General features: G+C 45.4%; 1 protein-coding gene across 12 annotated transcripts in view; it reads right to left on the minus strand.

The window, feature by feature from the left end:
* LOC117349364 (coiled-coil domain-containing protein 50-like) overlaps window positions 1-18,374 on the minus strand; it is an 88,136-nt gene extending 69,762 nt beyond the window's left edge. For 3 of the 12 annotated variants that reach the window (XM_033922750.1, XM_033922738.1, XM_033922749.1), the window contains exons 1-3: window positions 18,242-18,365; window positions 15,632-15,727; window positions 10,621-10,743 (exon numbers count right to left, since the gene is read on the minus strand). In XM_033922750.1, coding sequence (XP_033778641.1) covers window positions 10,621-10,669 — 49 coding nt within the window. In that variant the 5' untranslated portion in view covers window positions 10,670-10,743; window positions 15,632-15,727; window positions 18,242-18,365. The other 9 variants (XM_033922745.1, XM_033922743.1, XM_033922739.1 and 6 more) reach the window with 9 other exon arrangements.
* Between the last annotated feature and the right edge of the window lie 727 nt (window positions 18,375-19,101).

The following is a 19,101-nucleotide window of genomic DNA, read 5'->3' on the forward strand; positions in this document are numbered from 1 at the left end:
CCACCCACACGCGGATGCCCCTTCCCTATGTGATTTTGACAGGAAGCGTTTCAAAGCCTGGACAAAGTGCCGGGTTCTGAAAAGGCGTCCGGACCCCCGGACATGTCCTCGAAAAGGAAGACATAGAAACATAGAAACTGATGGCAGAAAAGGGCCACGGCCCATCCAGTCTGCCCACACTAATGACCCACTCCTACCTACCTCTATGAAGAGATCCCACGTGCCAACCCCATTTTGTCTTAAAGTCTGGCACGCTACTGGCCCCAATTACCTGTAGTGGAAGGTTATTCCAGCGATCAACCACCCTTTCGATGAAGAAGTACTTTCTGGTGTCACTATGAAATTTCCCACCCTTGAGTTTCAGTGGATGCCCTCTCGTTGCCGCGGGACCTTTGAGAAAGAAGATATCTTCTTCCACCTCGATACGGCCTGTGACATATTTGAACATCTCGATCATGTCGCCCCTCTCTCTGCGTTCCTCGAGTGAGTATAGCTGCAATTTATCCAGCCGTTCCTCATACGGTAGATCCCTGAGACCCGAGACCATGGCCATTCGTTGAACCGACTCAACTCTCAGCACATCTTTGTGGTAATGTGGCCTCCAGAATTGTACACAGTATTCCAGATGGGGTCTCACTATGGATCTGTACAATGGCATTATGACCTCGGGCTTACAGCTGACGAAACTTCTTCGGCTACAACCGATGATTTATCTAGCCTTGGACATGTCCGAGGAAATCCAGATGTCTAGTATCCCTATGTCGTGCTGAATACCAAAAGCCAAAACCAGCAAAATAAAAGTCAAATCAAAACAAACACAACAAAAAACGTGCATACCACTTGGCCTGGTCTTCAAACAAGAAATGAAAAATGGATATTTGTGGTTCCGGGTCTAGACTGCAGTAGCAGGTTATCAGACTTTATTACAAGTTATTATTCTTATATACAGAATATATATCGATGTGGTGCGCGTGTGGGACGGCACTCGGCTACGTGGGCTTGGGGGTTCTCCAACCTGGTGCAGAAGGCTGGCGGACGCCAGAGGCATCTCCCTGAAGCAGCGCTGCCTGCAGCTGAACGCGCTCGGTTTACGAGTCAAAGATTGCTGGATTGATTTGCTCGTCTTACAAAACACTCGCAAACCGTGTTACTACTGTGCGCCATTGTGAGATAAAGATCTGATCTAAGGAGCTACATAGTTTGCTGGAGATTTATTTTAAAACCCCAAACAGCCCCTCCTCCTAACACCCCCCCCCCCAATAAAAAAATGTCTTCCCTGTACAAAATTATAAGAATATAACTCCAATATCCCACCTCTTTTCTGAAAAAGAGGCCAGGGAAAGAGTAAATCACATTTGGCTCAAGTTCTCTAGAGGTCAGGATGTGTTTATTCATGGAGAGACATTTTGCCTTTACTACAATGCCAGGGAGTTCAGAGTTTTCTATAGCACGTTACTTACTCTCAGTACTTTCAGTATTGAGTTTGGTTGGGGAGGGGGGGGATATGTAAAATACACTAGTTTTCTTGAAACACAGCAGCCTTGCAGCGGTAAACCTTTTTTCCTGTGAAATAATAGGCTGAAAATCTGGAGGAAGGGGGGGCCTGGCTGGGCCAAAATTCCTTCCATTAAGACAACAAATACCATGGAAGGCCTCTGGTACACTGCCTGGCTGGTGAGCGATACGTGGACCCTCCCTCCACCAGAGAGAGTAACAGGTCTGATAAACAACTGGTATCCAGAGAATCACTCTCTCTCTCTTTCTTTCTCGATCTCGTTTTCTCTTTCGCTTTCTCTCTCTCTCTCTTTCGCTTTCTCTCTTTTTTTCTCTCTCTCTCTTTCTCTCTTTCCCTCTCTCTCTCTTTCTCTCTTTTTTCTCTCTCGCTTTCTCTTTCTCTCTTTAATTCTCTTTTTCTCTCTTTTTTCTCTCTTTCTTTCTTTTTTCTCTCACTTTCGCTTTCTCTCTCACTTTCGCTTTCTCTCTCACTTTCGCTTTCTCTCTCACTTTTTCTCTCTTTCGCTTTCTTTTTTTTTCTCTCTCTCTCCTTCTCTCTCTCTCTCCTTCTCTTGCTTTCTTTCTTTCTCTCTTTCTCTTTTTTCTCTCGCTTTCTCTCTCTTTTTCTCTCTCTCTTTTCTCTTTCTGTTTTCTCTCTCTCTCACTTTCGCTTTCTCTCTCTTGCTTTCTTTCTCTCTCGCTTTCTCTCTCTCTCTTTCTTTTTCTCTCTCTTTTCTCTCTCTTTCTTTTCTCTCTCTCTTTCGCTTTCTCTCTTGCTTCCTTTCTCTCTTTTGCTTTCTCTCTTTTACTCTTTCCCTTTCTCTTTCTCTCTCCTTCTCTTGCTTTCTTTCTCTCTCTTTTTCTCTTTTTTCTCTCGCTTTCTCTTTCTCTTTTTCTCTCTCTCTCTTTCTCTTTCTTTCTTTTTTCTCTCTCTCTCACTTTCACTTTCTCTCTCTTGCTTTCTTTCTCTTTTTCTCTTTCTCTCTTTTTTCTCTCTTTCTCTCTCTCGCTTTCTCTTTCGCTTTCTCTCTCTCTCTTGCTCTCTTTCTCTCTCTCTCTCTCCCTCAGCGATTTGTGCCGTTTCATTCTCTTCTTGGGTCAGTTATCATTTGTTCAATGCCTGCCACATATACTTTTTCTCCCTGCAGGGAGAATTACAGGACACATACAAAGTACTTGCTTGCTCAATTACCCTCTTCTTCCCTTCCTACAGTCTGAAAATTCACTATAAGGTCTTTATTTTGGTGGTTCATATGCAGTGGCATAGTAAGGGGGTGTTCACCCTGGGCGTCGTCTTGCTAAGGATGCAGTACCCCTCCTCCTCTCTGCCGACCCCCTCCCCCGCTCCTTGCTGCACACACCCCTTGCCTTCCCCCATACCTTTTACACTTCCCCGGCATGAGGTTACTGCCCGCGTCGGCATTAGCGCTCTCTCTGACATCACTTCCGGGACCTGCACCTAGGAAGTGATGTCAAAGGGCGAGCCAACACTGACGTGGGCACGCTACTCATGCCAGAGAAGGTTAAAAAGGTACGGGAAAGGAGGAAAGGGGGCACACACATGGCAGTGGGGGAGGGGCAAGGAAGGGGCACCACTCACTGTTCACAAATAGTACTGGACAGGGCTGTGGAGTCGGAGTTGGAGACATTTTGGGTACCTGGAGTCAAGAGTAGTGGGCACCAGACTCTTACTATGGCGGGGTCGAGGGCAATATCTTGCAATGTACACCTGGTAGCTTGGGAGGAGATTGTTGATGCTGTTATCTAATATAATAAAACCCTAGGCCGCGCATGTGCACTCCCACCTGCGTGCTCCCATTTTCCATGCACTGTAGGGCACTGCAGGTAGGAGTGTGCATGCGCTCAAATTTCTCTCTCTTTCTCTCTTCCCCCGAGGCGGATGTCGGCCGCGGCGGCTGTCGGCGGCTGCAGGCCGAGGCGGGCGAGCACGGAGCACGGAGACACCAGCAGCGGGTGGCGGTCAGCCCGAGAAACCCCTGACCTACAGACCGGGCCGAAGTTTCTTTTTAACTTAAAAGATGCCTATGGGGAGTTTTAATGGATAGCCAGTCAGTAAAAGTAGGAAGGAGATAGAAAAAAAGACACAGGGACAGGGGCAGGGAGAGAGACAGAAAGAAAGACAGCGGGAGGAAGAGAGACAGAAAGAAAAAGACAGGGGTAGGGAGAGAAACAGAAAGAAAGACAGACATATATTCTAGCACCAGAGGGAGGAAGGGAGACAGAAAGAAAATAAGAAAGACATAGGGACAGGGAGAGACACAGAAAGACAGACAAAGGGGGCCACGGAGAGAGACAGACAGAAAGAAAGACAGCGGGACAGAGAGAGAGACAGAAATAAGACAGACATATATTCTAGCACCCGTTAATGTAATGGGCTAAAATACTAGTTTGTGAATAATTTAATTGATGTTAAGTAATTGGTTATTTTTGTTCAATAAATAGAGCTGCGGCCATTTTTCCATAATGGAGTGTGTGTTGAATTATTAGTAAGTGGTTAATGAGTGAAAGGTGGGCTACTTGAGGGCGGCAATAGGAACTATCCAGATCCCGCTGTTACATCCGTTTCACAGAACAGCAACCTGGAGAAAAATGAATATCAGAAGGGTTTTATGCAATTCTAACTACGAAAAGAAAAAAAAAAAAGATGTTATGCCTGCACAGAGCTTTTTCTTCCCAAATTTATGATTCCTAAATAAATATGACAGCTGTTCCGAAACGATGATTCCTTGCAGTGTATTAGTACATTGGATTTATAGGGCTAAAAGTATCTTTAAGTAAATTAACATCGAATGGTAGAAGTCCAATTGATATCTCATTTTGTATATCTCCTTCTGAAAATAAATTTATAGGTACGATGGGGTAATCTTGTTAGAACAAACTGTTCTGCTACAAGGATATTTTATGCTTGCCAAGCTTGAAACCAAAACTTACAAACCACATCTGCAAACAAGGGTGATATTTCCATTTGGAGGTCCCGGCCGTCGAGCCTTTGTCGTACTGTCAGACTTTTGACCGAAATGGCCAAAGTTAGATGAATGGAACATTTTCCTTTAAGAAAGGTTTGGACAAGTTCCTGGAGGAAAAGTCCATAGTCTGTTATTGAGAAAGACATGGGGGAACCCACTGCTTGCCCTGGATCGGTAGCATGGAATGTTGCTACTGTTTGGGGTTCCGGAATCTTGCTATTCTTTAGGATCCTGAATGGAATGTTGCAACTCCTTGGGTTTTGGCCAAAGCTTGTATAGGTTTGTTCGACTCGCAAATGGAAGATTAGATTAGATTAGACCTGGATTGGCCACCGTGAGAATGGGCTACTGGGCTTAATGGACTTTTGGTCTGACCCAGTAAGGCCATTGTAGGTACCATCTTACTTCTCAGTGTCAACTGACAACAAGAAGACTTGATGTCAGATCAAAAAATCGCTCTCAACCAAGATCTGATCATAAAAGCCGATTACTGTGGAGGAAAAAATACCTCAGAGACCCACGGTGGGAAGTTTGATAAATGTTACACTCAACTCTCACTAGAAAGGGTCCAATTTATCTTTCATTGGCTACCGATTGAGGCGAGGATTAAGTTTAAGTTTGGATGTTTCCGTTTCAAGGCATTGGCAAGCTTAATCCCAGAATACCTCTCGGAATCATTTACAATCAATAGCTCTGAGCATTCCAGGAAACATAGCAACATTGTAGATGACGGCAGATAAAGACCCGAATGGTCCATCCAGTCTGCCCAACCTGATTCAATTTAAATTTTTTCTTCTTAGCTATTTCTGGACAAGAATCCAAAGCTCTACCCGGTAACGTGCTTGGGTTCCAACTGCCGAAATCTCCGTCAAAACCTACTCCAGCCCATCTACACCCTCCCAGCCATTGAAGCCCTCCCCAGCCCATCCCCCCACCAAACGGCCATACACAGACCGTACAAGTCTGCCCAGTACTGGCCTTAGTTCAATATTTAATATTATTTTCCGATTACTTTTCCATCTGTTAAGGGCTGTAAATTTAAAAGATTTCAACAACGTCTACTGTCCTTTCAAGCGGCATTATGGGATAAGGATTTGAATTTCTTAATTATGTCGGCTGACTCTTATCCACAATGTTGACGTGCTTTAAAAACGTATCTTTTCATAGAATCCTTCGGAAATTAGGCATGTTTTGCCTCTCCGAACTTCATCTTTTGTATTCATAATCTTTTGTGAACCGCATAGAACTAAGCGGTAATTGTGGTATAGAAGGGAGTTTTTCATGTTATGTTTCATCGGTCTAAAATACCTCCGATGAAAGAGAACTTGAACTCTTTTTAGTGCGAGTGGAATGCAAGGTTTATTAGACTCCCCACTGTGGGTCTCCGAGGTCTTTTCCTCCACAATAATTAATGTTTTGGATTTTTCAGCTTTTATGATCAGATCGTGGTTGAGTTGAAAGCCAACGTAGGTCAGAAAGCAATGAAAACAAAAGCAGTGTCAAGCCAAGATAAAGTTTTCTTTAGGAAACACAAATGTCAAAAGAAAAAAAACAAAAACCCAGCCTAATGATAAAGAGCCTCTGGTCTGTGGGTGATGGGAGACTGTGCCCATCCTCAAAGCAAGCCGCCCCTGCTTTTTTTTTTTTTTTAGAGAGACATTAAACAGGGAGACACTAGACAGTGAACTAAACACCTTTTGTGTTTTTTTTCCACCGCTCCCTTTTTCAATTCCCAGGAGCAAGTCTGTGCACACACACAATCGCACATCTGAATCGGATTCCTTCCGATTAAATTGACAAAAATTATATCCACAGAAGCGGGATGCAGTACAGAAGACTCCTACTATTTGGCTTTTCTTTGTTTTGCCAGGAGGTTCTTCTTCACACAGAGGGTTGTGGACACATGGAAGGCGCTCCCGGAGGAAGTGGTCGGGCAGAGTACGCAGAGGATTCAAAGAGGGATTGGATGGATTCCTGAAGGATAGGGGGATTGAGGGATACAGATAAGGGTAGATAAGAGTATGGAAAGAGTAAAGATAAAAACAAGGGGGCTATAGGGCTAAATCAAGTAAACATGACAGGTCATGGACCTGATGGACCGCCGCGGGTGCGGACTGCTAGGCGTGATGGACCTCTGGTCTGACCCAGCGGAGGCAAATTCTTATGTTCTTAAAGAAGTCACTCCACTCAGTTTCCCTCTGGACTTCTCTTATGGGAGATCAGTGATGTTTTAGCTAACAGCCATAGACAGAATTAAGCCCAGCATGAACACCCGTGGTCAGGCGGCAACCCAGAAGATAAGCAGGTACCAGCTGATATCCAATGCCACTACCCACACAGCTAAGTGGGCAAAACTGGGACTGCCTTTTGTGAGATCCAATCTGCCTGCTTAGCTCTATGGGCTCCGGCAAACAGTGGCGTGCAGTCAAGGCCTTTGGGGTGGAGGGGATTCGCTCCACCCCCTAAAGGCCCTGAGGGCACTGCTCTGAATTTGATTGGCTGAGCAGGCAAGAGGCAGATTTGAGATAAAAATTAAAAGAATAGATTTAGGGTTTTTTTTGCCGATGAAGTGTGCAGGAGCAATTGAGTTTCTCACAAGTAAAACCCAGTGTTGGGTAAAAATAACTCTATATTCCGAGGCTTTTTTTTTTTTAACCCCAAAATCAATTCATTAAGCAGTATTTAAGAATAATATAGCAAAGCACATAAATAATTCACTGCTAGGTGCTTTCAATGTGGATAAAAAATTGTGAAAGTGTTTTAAAGTAAGATTAACATTTAAGCAGAGTAGAAGGAAATAGAGAAGTAGTGACCACCGAACCTTGGGATTTAAATACCGTGGGGATTATGTGATTTATACTGTGTTGGAGAAACAGGAATCAAAGTCACACATCCGAAAAAAAAAACTCCAACAAATTTTTAGATTGAATCAGGTTGGGTAGACTAGATGGACCATTCGGCTCTTTATCTGCCGTCATCTACTATGTTACTATGGTATGTTACTAGGCCCATGATCTAACTAATAAATCAACCCCCCTCCCAACTCCCCAAAATATGCAGCTGTGTCAACGTAAACGCATACCAGCTCCAAGCTCGCTGGAGAACAACCAAGCTCTGAGAAGGCAAAATGCCAGAGCATCAAGACCCTGCCATGCAATCGGAGCAATTTAGTAAGCCGAAACCCTGGCTTTAGACCAGGGGTGTCCAACCTTTTGGCTTCGCTGGGCCGCATTGGCCGGAAAAAAATGTTTCTGGGGCCGTACAAACACGCAAACACTGCAGCAAGACAGAGGAAGGAGCCAGCAAGACGGTAAACACCCGAGGGCAGCAAAGGAAAACACTGCATCGCCCTCGACCGGGGCCGCACAAAATACTTCACTGGGCTGCATGCGGCCCTCGGGCCACAGGTTGGACACCCCTGCTTTAGACCCTTCTCAACTTCACTTCTTTTTGGTTTACAAATATTTGCTAGATTTTATTCTGCAAATATTTTTTTTAAATTCCAGGGTAGGTGAAGTGACACACATACTTTTCCACACATGGCCCTACATGGCTCCCAATCTGAGAGAACGCACGGATCTCGCGGGATGCGTCAGTCGCCTTTTCACTCTCCACCAACAGTTTACAGCGTTTCTGTACATAATTCACCTGAGAGGAGAAACGGCACCGATGCAACTGGCACACAGAGATGAGCAGACTGCTTGAAAAAGCTCTTTAGCGTGGATGTTTTTATGTGCACCAAACTCCACAGTTCACATTTCAAACCGTAGACCTTGGGTTTTATTCGGTTGCCCCCCACAACAGAATGAACGCCAAGAAAATGACACTTTTTCTGATGTCATTAACTGCTACTTTGACCAGAGGGAAAGAAAACGCGAGTTACTCCAGCCTGGTCCCAGTGTTTGAGGCAGAAATGCACAAATGTTTGAGCACATCCCAGGGTTTCCACAGGCAAACAGGCTCCCCTACGGTGTGGGAAAAAATGCCCGGCATCTCCCATCCCCCTCCTCTCTGCACAAATGGGTCAAGTGCACGACAAAATGGCAGCCTTTCCCAGAGTCTCACAAGCTGCCAGAGGCATTGGCCAAGGCAAGATTACTCTCTCCTCTATCATAATCAAAGCACAGTAATTACTAGCAGCACATATCACCCTCCCAGAACAAGTCAACGAGTGAGATGCAAAGTTATCAGGTTTGGAGGAATAGAAAACTCACTTTAAAAAGTTGAAGGGAAAATAAGTCTTCCTTTTCACCTCAATAAAAGCAAGAAAAAGAAAAGTCTAGAGCGAAATCAGACAAGTTCAAAGGTTTTAAACTCTGCTCATGTCTCAAAAAATAGTTAAATCATCTATACAAATAACATTTTTTAAAAGTTTATGTGAATTCTGCTGTAAAGGGTAAAAAGCAATCAGAGTCTACAGACACACCCCAGTCCCCAAGAGCTAGACCAGGGATGTCCAACCTGCGGCCCCCTGAAGTATTTTGTGCAGCCTCGGTCAAGGGTGATGCAGTGTTTTCCTCTGCTGCCTCCTGGTGTTTACCGTCTTGCCGGCTCCTCTGTCTTGCTGCAGCGTCTGTGCAGCCCCAGAAACATTTTTTTCGGCCAATGGGGCCCAGGGAAGCCAAAAGGTTGGACACCCCTGAGCTAGATAGATCTTACAGGGTTCACAACAAATATCCTATATAATAAAACCCTAGCCTGCGTGTTCTGTTTTCCCTGATCCGTGAGGTGTTTTGTCTATGGCGGCAGGAGTGCACATGCGCGAGTCCCCAGCCTTCCAGCACCTAACTACACTTGGGCAGGACTGGCCGCCAGCGCTGGACTCCCTGCTCTCTCGCGGCAAAAATCAGTAAGTTTTTCGCGGTCTCCCATCCCTTCCCGACGTCTGACCGGCCCTCCCCTTCCCTTCCCGCGGTCCAGACTCCAAACCTGTCTGCAGCACTCTACACACGCTGCTTCGGGGCCTTCTACTGCCCTGATTTGCTCTGCCGCGTCTCTGATGATATCATCAGGGACGTGCCACCAGTAGAAGGCCACGAAGTAGCGTGTGTAGAGTGCTGCAGACACTGCTAGAGTCGGAAGGTTTGTCAGGACCGCGGGAAAGGAAGGAGGGGGGAGGGCAAGGGACTAAGGGAGCCGGCCAGATTTCTAGCACCCGTTAATGTAATGGGCTAAAATACTAGTTTATTAAATATTTCTACTGCATAGGAACCTAATGCTGGGTTTTACTAAACAGCGCTAGAGGTTTTTAGCCTGGTCCAGCCCCAGCGCCGGTGAAGTAAATGCTCCGACGCTCTTATGAGCATCAAAGCATTTAACTTGCCAGTCCACGCTAAAGACCTCTAGTGCTGTTCAGCAATAAGCACCCTGTATTTCCAAATTCTGGGTATCTTAAAAACACCAGAACACAATTAGTGGCTCTCCAGAGCTGCCTACTTCTGATTAAGAATATGGATGTAAGGAATAGAATTATTTTTTTAACTGAGACAACACACTCATAGGTGTGAGATGCTCATAAATCAAGAAGAGAATGACGTGGATCTGGTTCAAGCAATGATCTGAAACAACGTCAAAACATAGGATTTCATTTTTGCACATCGGCACTTAACAAAATAAGATAACACAGTGGCAAAATAACGCTCAGAACTTAGGAAGTTGGTTGGCTGGGCTGAGAACTTTTCTGCACCCCCTCGAACGTAATAAAAGTGAGCCAAGAACAGGACAATCAAGCCATTGTGACATCACTGATGAGGTTGGCTCTTATTGGTGGAACGAGGCATTATGACATCACAGTCTCAGCTCTGGTTACTAGAGGCTGAAAGTCTTTACACTACGAGGGGGTGCTGAAAGGTTCTCAGCCCAGCCAAGAAGAGAATGACGTGGATGTGGTTCAATCAATGATCTGAAGAAACAATGTCAAAATACAGAATTTCATTTCTGCAAATTGGCACTTAACAAAATAAGATAACGCTCAGAATTCAAGAAGTTGGTCGGGCTGAGAACTCGTCAGCAACCCCTCGTAAAGACCACAAAGTATTTAAATCTCACTCTTGAATATTTGGGGGGGGGGGCATCCTTAAACCCAGACAGGTTTGTGCACTCAGAGGACCAAATTCACATACCATAAAGCAGGCCTTACCTTTCTGGACACCATGGAGGCTCGATTCATCGATCTCGGTCTCAGTCATCGTCTGCCTGACTGTCCTTCAATGACAAGTTTACTGAGCGTATTTAGACACAATGAGCTCCCAAGGTCAACCCACTGTAAAGACAAAACATATGTCAATGGAAATGTCCCGTGTCTCTTTTTACTTAAACGGTTGCTTTAAACACAAACATACAACCACATAATAACAGGTTTTATTATGCCCAGGACACAAATTGGCATTGTAAGCTGTGAAAGTGAGAATATTGGTCAAAGCTTTCTAGGAACTTGAGCGCGAAAAATGCCCTAGCTCAGGGGTAGGGTACTCCGGTCCTCGAGAGCCGTATTCCAGTCGGGTTTTCGGGATTTCCCCAATGAATAGGCATGAGATCTATTTGCATGCACTGCTTTCAATGCCTATTCATTGGGGAAATCCTGAAAACCCGACTGGAATACGGCTCTCGAGGACCGGAGTTCCCTACCCCTGCCCTAGCTGGATCCCGGCAGTGCCTTTGTGCTGTCCATCCCTAGACAAGTGGAGAAGTTACCTGTCAAAGGAAGTCAGTTCCAGAACAGTTTCACAGAACCTGGGACAGGAAGGAACAGCTTTTGAGGACGGAACGGAGGCATGCAGAGTCAATGTGAACTGGATGTGTGAGACACTTGCTCGATGAGGAGACAAAGTTAGTGTATCCATCCGACTATGCTAAAAACAGCAGGACATCCAAATCCTTCTTCTCTGCCATTCTGTACCATTAGCTACCTCAGACTGACCTAAGGCTAATCGACTAACAATGAGCCACTGCTCTGACACTTCCCATTCGCTCTTTTCATACACCTCTTGGGCTTTTTCCGCGCTGTCTCCAATCCAGCGCCCCTCGTTCATGCCACAGATTCAGAAAGAAATCGGGACCTGCCCAGACTTCTGTCCTGTGGGTGGAAGGGCTTGAGCAATTCCCAAAGCAGGCAAAGATCCAACCCCGTCACCAGTAAACGGAGAAGAGACTCTTTCTTCTCAGACTCACAGGAAGACCGGAATGGGAAAGGATTACATACATTTCCTTTCGAAACTGCCGAGAAGGGTTTTCGGCTAAACATTTCCTGCACTGCCATCGTGCCAGTGAAATATCACAGCTGGCCCCTAAAAGCACAACCTTAAAATCATTTAGGATTTCTTGAACACATGAGAAGAGAATTGAAAACATGGTATTGCCATTGTTGGCTTGTTTGAAATCTATAACCCTCTGTTCCACTACAATACTTAACTAGGGTAAAAGAATAAAAAAAAAAATAATAATAATACCGTAACATTGCATATTGCGCTGTCTACATATCGTGTGATCGTGGCACCGAGGTACCCCCCTCTTCAAACCCAGCATACACCCAAAAAGAGGGAGAAAAAGCCTCAGACTAATGTAGCAGTAGAGAACCAAAAGGTACAAATCAAAACTGCTTTTGATACTTTCACTGGCAAAAAAACTCCCTCACAGAACAGCTCAGGTTTAGAAATGAGCAAAGTCACCCGGAGGCACGTTCAAGGACTTAGTTGGCAAAAGACGACTTGAGCTCCAACGCTGTCACATCTTCTCCAATCTTTCCAACAAGCGACCTTGTTTCACCAATGTTTTGGCTCATCAGGGGAACAAACAATGCAGCCTTGGAAAGTGCAGCCACGCCGAGACCTGCGTTGGAGCTCAAGTCGTCTTTTGTCTGCTAAATCCTTGAACGCGCCTCTGGGTGACTTTGCCCTTTTCTAAACCTGAGTTGTTCTGTGAGGGAATATTTGGCCAGTGAAAGTTTGTTCCGCCCCATAAGTCCTTCTCCTTATAACATACATAACATAACTTTATTCTTCTATACCGCCACGATCAAACGATTTCTAGGCGGTTTACACAGAAGAGAGCTGGACAATGGCGTTAGAGGTGACAGGCATGCTAATCTGCTCCATGCATATTCATTAGGGCTATCCTGAGAACCTGATTGGCTGGTGGTCCTCTAGGACAGGGTTGGGGACCAATATACTAGATGAATCTATAGTCATGCATCCAACCGCCTCCCCCCAACCCAACCCAGGGTTGGTTCAAGGTCCTCCTCTCCCCTCCTTATAGGCCAGCATCTCCCTTCCTTTGCCTACCCCTCCCTCCTTGTCCAGCAGCTCTTCTTCCCCTTCCTAACCCTTAGCCCTCTCTCAGCGCCTGCATTTCAGCTCCCTTTGCCTACCCCTCCCTCCTTGTCCAACAGTTCTTCTTCCCCTTCCTAACCCTTAGCCCTCTTCAGCGCCTGCATTTCAGCTCCCTTTTCCTACCCCTCCCATGTCTTGCATGTCACCCCTTCTCCTTCACTCTGCTGGGTGTACCACTACCACCACCCCCGATTCTGCTGCCCTATATGACAACCTAACCTGCCTCTTGGCCCTGATTGCAGGTTAGAAATTTTCCAAACTAAATAAATCTCAAGGGAAAGGACTCTGACATGACAATGACAATAAATCCTTCCCTCAGAAATTAAGGTGTCAGCTAAAATGAGAACTCCTGACTATGGGAGAAAAGTAATGCTTTCACAGCTTTTTTGGGAGAAGGGGGCAGGAAGGTTTAGGTGGCAGAGCTGCTTATCTAACATGGAAAAATCTGTTCTCACTGAAATAACAGGCTTGAACAGGAAAATTACAACGTGAACATCAAGCAAGCCAAGGCCCAGTAGACAGTGTTTGCTGGGTGGGTAGAGCAGAAGTTTCAGTTCCCAAAGCAGGTGATATCATCCTTAGTTGGGAGAGACGGTAGCAGGCCAACTGTTCATTTCAGCTATCTGCAACGTTGCTATGTATAGCAATGTTGGGACTTCAACAAAGTCATCACCGTGCTTAAACATTCACAGTACATTCATTGGGACAGAGGTAGCATTAGTCACATATAAATAGGACCATATGGGTCCTCAAGGGTCTCTCATACGAGGAAAGACTGGGCAAATTGCAGCTCTACTCTCTAGAGCAGTGATTCCCAACCCTGTCCTGGAGGAACACTAGGCCAATCGGGTTTTCAGGCTAGCCCTAATGAATATGCATGAGAGAGATTTGCATATGATGGAAGTGATAGGCATGCAAATTTGCTTCATGCATATTCATTAGGGCTAGCCTGAAAACCCAATTGGCCTGGTGTTCCTCCAGGACAGGGTTGGGAATCACTGCTCTAGAGGAGCGCAGGGAAAGGGGTGACATGATTGAGACTTTTAAGTACGTCACAGGTCGTGTCGAGGCGGAAAGCGATATATTCTTTCCCAGGGGACCCTCAGTCACAAGGGGGCACCCGCTCAAACTCAGAGGAGGGAAATTTAGTGGTGACACCAGGAAGTATTTCTTCACAGAAAGAGTGGTAGATCACTGGAAAAAACTTCCGGCGCAGGTAATCAAGGCCACAAGCGTGCTCGACTTTATGGGACATCCACGTGGGATCCCTACGGGGGTCGAGCAGCACTCAGACTTAATGGGGTGGGTCAGTAGAGTGGGCAGACTTGATGGGCTGTAGCCCTTTTCTGCCGTCACCTTTCTATGTTTCTATTACAGTACGCAAAAACACAGCGAAGATGACATCCAATGAAATTGAATAGGAAGTCTTTATTCAGTACCACAATTAGACTCGACATGCGTGGTGTTTCGGCACAAGTCCTGCATCAGGAGTCTAAAGCTTGCCATTGTTCCAAAATCTTCCACACGCCCAATTTAAGCATGCAGCATAATTGAATAACAAACCAAATAGCACTGATAACTAGCAATTATTACTCTTAATTGGGTTTTAATTTATGCACAGTGCCAAAAAGGGGGTATGGAAATGGGAGGGTCACAGGTGGATCGGGAGCGTTCTTAAAATTTGTGCATGTAATTAGAGAATAAGGGCCATCCGCACCGGCGCAAGGATTCGCACTACACAGTTAATGCAAATGGACAAGCGCAGGTCTCGGGCATAAGTGCTGTGCTATAGAATACCATTTAATGTTTTGGTTTGGTTTTTTTCAGCTACTAAGTAGAGAATGACACAGGGACAAATTTGTCCCCCGTCCTCAATTTTCCCATCCCATCCCCATGAGTGTTGTCACTGTCCCCACCCCATTCCTGTAAGCTTCGCCTTAACCGCACAAGCTTTGAACACTTATGATTTTAAAGTGTTTGAGGCTTGTGCAGATGAGGACGGAGCTTAGGCGTTGGTGGAATGAGGCATTATGACATCACAATCTGAGCTCTAGAATGTTGCTGCTTAGGATTTTAAAGCGTTTGAGGCTTTTGCAGATGAGGACGGAGCTTAAGCATTGGTGGAATGAGGCATTATGACATCACAGTCTGAACTCTAGAATGTTGCTACTTAGGATTTTAAAGTGTCTGAGGCTTGTGCAGATGAGGACGGAGCTTAGGCATTGGTGGAATGAGGCATTATGACATCACAATCTGAGCTCTAAAATGTTGCTGCTTATGATATTAAAGTGTTTGAGGCTTGTGCAGATGAGGACGGAGCTTAGGCATTGGTGGAATGAGGCATTATGACATCACAATCTGAGCTCTAGAATGTTGCTACTTATGATTTTAAAGTGTTTGAGGCTTGTGCAGATGAGGACGGAGCTTAGGCATTGGTGGAATGAGGCATTATGACATCACAATTTGAGCTCTAGAACGTCGCTACTTGTGATTTTAAAGTGTTTGAGGCTTGTGCAGATGAGAACAGAGCTTGCAGGAATCGGGCAGTGATAGGAAAAAAAAAACTCATGGGGACGGGAAAATGAGTTCCCGCAGGGATGGGGAAAAATTTGTCCCCATGTGATTCTCTAGTACTAAGCATAGAATTTATCCCTATATGTGTAAGTGGGAGATGTGTCTATGGCCTTTCCATTCTCCACCCACATGAATGTAACCCCCCCCCTACCTTTGCAGTTAGGTGCAATGTGACTGTTTTGTTAGATAACTCTAGAAAACATGTGAAAAATACATTTTTTATGGAACTAATTGTAATGTATCACCTACAGCTTGATTGCCGGCCTTTATTTCCACACTTCCAACTCAACAATTCAGGTCTTTCTCATCATCATTCGGTCCTTTTGCTTACAGTTTTCTCAACTGCTGAAATGAAGAAAAACTTTTGAGAATTCTCTGCATAAGAAAAAAAAAAAGTCTGAAAAAGCACACAGAAAACCCATACGAAGATAATAGAAATACCAAAAGGTGAACTTTGTTTAAAATAAACATATAAGAGGAAAAGCAAATATATAAACTGATCTAGTTCCCTAAGATCTGATTTTTTTTTTTAGTCTTTCCTGCTTCAACTCTTATTTGGGGGAAGAAAGGAAGAGAGGGGTAAAAGAGTAGATACAAGGTTCTCTCCCCCCATTAAAATATTTTAACCCAATCCGATGTCAGAGGTAAGGCTTCCGGGTCAGCCGCGGGCCGCTTGCAGGAGCAGCTGCTTGCGGCTTTGTGAAGAGAAGTACGGCTGGGAGGAGAAAGCCAGCCAGAGAAAGTGAACACCCGCGGGAGGGAGGCACAAATTTGGGCCACAGAACAGAGGGAGGGATGGACGACGAGGGGCGTGTTGGGACACAGAAGGGAGGAGGGTCGCTTTGGGGCAGGAAGGGAGTAAGAGGGGTGCGTTGCCACAGGAAGGGAGAGGCAGGACCCCGGTTCGTAAGTACGAGTCTGACCTAAGTCAGACGTTCTTAACCCGGGGACTGCTTGCAGTAGGCAAGCAATTGATGGACCAGGAGGCCTCAAACAATAATAAATGCTAATTAGCTACATTAAAAAATTACTTCTAATGCTGTAACCTGTATTAAAATCGCCTTATTTTTATCAACTTTGATGGAAAGTGAGGGAGCCCTCAAGACCGGATCCCCTAGTATGCAGGGCATCCCCAACAAAGGGAGACCCTTGACCAGAGAGCCATCAAATCTTCTACACCCCTGATGGGCAAAATACTTATGTGTTTTTTGAGGTCCCCCCTCTCTTCTCGCAGCCACCATCTTGGAAATCAGCAGCAACTTGGCTGGTGTTAATGATGGAGCTTAATCTCAGCAAGCATTTGCTTCAGCCGGAGGCCGTCACTTTGTAACATAGCCGCAGTGAGATGAGAGGTTTGGAGGACCTGTGCTCAAAGGCTCCCTCCGTGTGCTGAGCCCTGTGTCAGACAGGCAGGGATACAAGGCCCCAGGAACAGATATCCTCCCTCCACCCCTATATTTAAAACAGTGGTACAGTCTGAAGTTAGCTATTTCCATTTTAACACTGATATTAAAGCGACAGTTGACTTTGAAGTTTACTTTTAATGTTTTCCTTCCACTTTAGTGCCAAATTTCCTTTTAGGTTTTCTTTGCTGCGTTTCTCTCAGCGAGTGGTGGACGCTTGGAATGCTCTCCCGGAGGAGGTTGTGTCGGAGACCACCATTCCAGGATTCAAGGGCGAGTTGGATGCATATCTTCTTGCAAAACATATTGAAGGGTACGGGTAAACAGGGTCTTTAGCAGGGGAACACCGGGATTGGCCTCCGTGTGTGCGGGTCACCGGACAGGATGGACCTAGGGTCTGATCCGGTGAATGGCATTTCTTATGTTCTTATTAGATTACTGTGTCTGAAATAGAGTAAAAATTTAGCGTGGAATTTAAATTTAAAAAAAAAAAAAAACTGCATTAAAAATCTAATGGTGATTTTTTTTTTTAACCATTGTTTTTCATTTGAGGCCCTCGGTCAGTGGTCTCAAAGTCAAACCCTTTGCAGGGCCACATTTTTGGATTTTTAGGTACTTGGAGAGCCTCAGAAAAGAACAGTTAATATCTTATTAAAGAAACTACAATTTTGCATAAGGTAAAACTCTTTATAGTTTATAAATCTTTCCTTTTGGCTAAGTCTTAATAATCATTTTGTCATTTATAGCTAAAGAGACATATGATCAAGAAACTTTTATTTTACTTTTGTGATTATGATAAACATACCGAGGGCCTCAAAATAGGACCTGGTGGACCGCATGTGGCCCCCGGGGCCACAAGTTTGAGACCACTCCCCTAGGTGCACATATCTATATAGAAATTGAAAGGGTAGAGCTACAGCTAAAGGTCGCACTCTCTCCCTTTGCTTCTTCTCCCTGCAGTCTCTTCCCTCCCTCTTTTCCTTTTGTCTCTCTTCCCTGCACGGTTCAGCTTTCTCTCCCACCTCCCTCTCCTACACATTCGGCTCTCTTTCTCTCTCCTCTGTAATCCCCCCTTTGTCTCTTTTGGCTTTCCTTCCTGCTCTCCCTCTCTCTGTTTTCCCTTTCTTTGTTTCTCCTTGTCTCTTTCCTGCAGTCCCTGCCCTCTCTTTGTCACTGGGAAACTGCACTCTCTTCTCACCCTTCCCTCTCCGGGCAGAAGTTGCAGTAGCTGTCTCTTCTTTCAACCTCCCGTACAATGTCTTGCTCTTTCGCCTCAGGCTCCTGCCGAAACTGCCCTCCCTCCGCGCTGACCCTTTTCTCAAGCCGAAGCTGCCCTCCCCTTTCCCTGCAGTCCCTTCCCCCTCCGAAGCGGCTCTCCTCACTTTCTCTCCCCCAGCCGCCCAAATCACTGCCAGTCGCGCTCCCTCCCTTCGCCTTGTCCCCCCCCCCTCATTACCTGCTCGGGAGCCGCCCCGGACACTCGCCGCTGCCGCTGGGAAACGGAGGCCGGACCGGAGCGAACTTAACTGGGCTCCGCCCGGGAGAGGGAGGGGAGGGGAGGGGAGGGCAGAGCCTCCCTCTTCACCGGATAAGAGAGGCAGACACACCGGGCTTCTTAAGCCCGAATAGGCTCTTTTTTTTTTTTTGGGGGGGGGGAGTTAACTTGCTTCTTTTAACAGAAGATCAAAGCATTACTCCCTCCCTCCCTCCCTCCCCCCCCAAAAAAAAAATAAAAAAATTAACAGAAAAATAGGGACTGTATCTGTTTTATTTAAATGTGGCAACCTCTGCTGACTCTGGCCATGTTTGCAATGAGTCGATTGGGGGGGTGGGGGGGGTTGTTACTGTTCTTATCTCCTGTATGTAATTGCTATTCTGTTGAATATGATGCATCAATATTTATATTATGAATCTTGTATGTTTCATTGTTATGATTGTTTTCTTGTTGCCTTTCCCAAAAAAACACAAGGATTAAAATTAAGGGCCCATTTACTAAGGGGTGTTTAACCTTAATCTGTGCTTAGTGCATTGGCGTAATTTGCAATGTCTCATGCCCTTTCCCCACCCCCCTTTTATGAAGCCACGTTAAGGCTTTTTTCTCGCCGGCTACAGCGCTAAAAGCTCCAACGCTCATAGAATTCCTATGAGCATTGGAGCTAATACTGCTGCAGCCAGCAATTAAAAAAAAAAAGTCTAACACAGCTTCATAAAAAATAATAATAATAATTTATTTCTTATATACCGCCAAAACCGTAGTAGTTTGAGGCGGTTTACAACAAAGAAGGAACATAAGAACATAAGAAAATAAGTATTGCC

Source organism: Geotrypetes seraphini, chromosome 15, assembly GCF_902459505.1.
Source record: "Geotrypetes seraphini chromosome 15, aGeoSer1.1, whole genome shotgun sequence".
Lineage (NCBI taxonomy): Eukaryota > Metazoa > Chordata > Amphibia > Gymnophiona > Dermophiidae > Geotrypetes > Geotrypetes seraphini.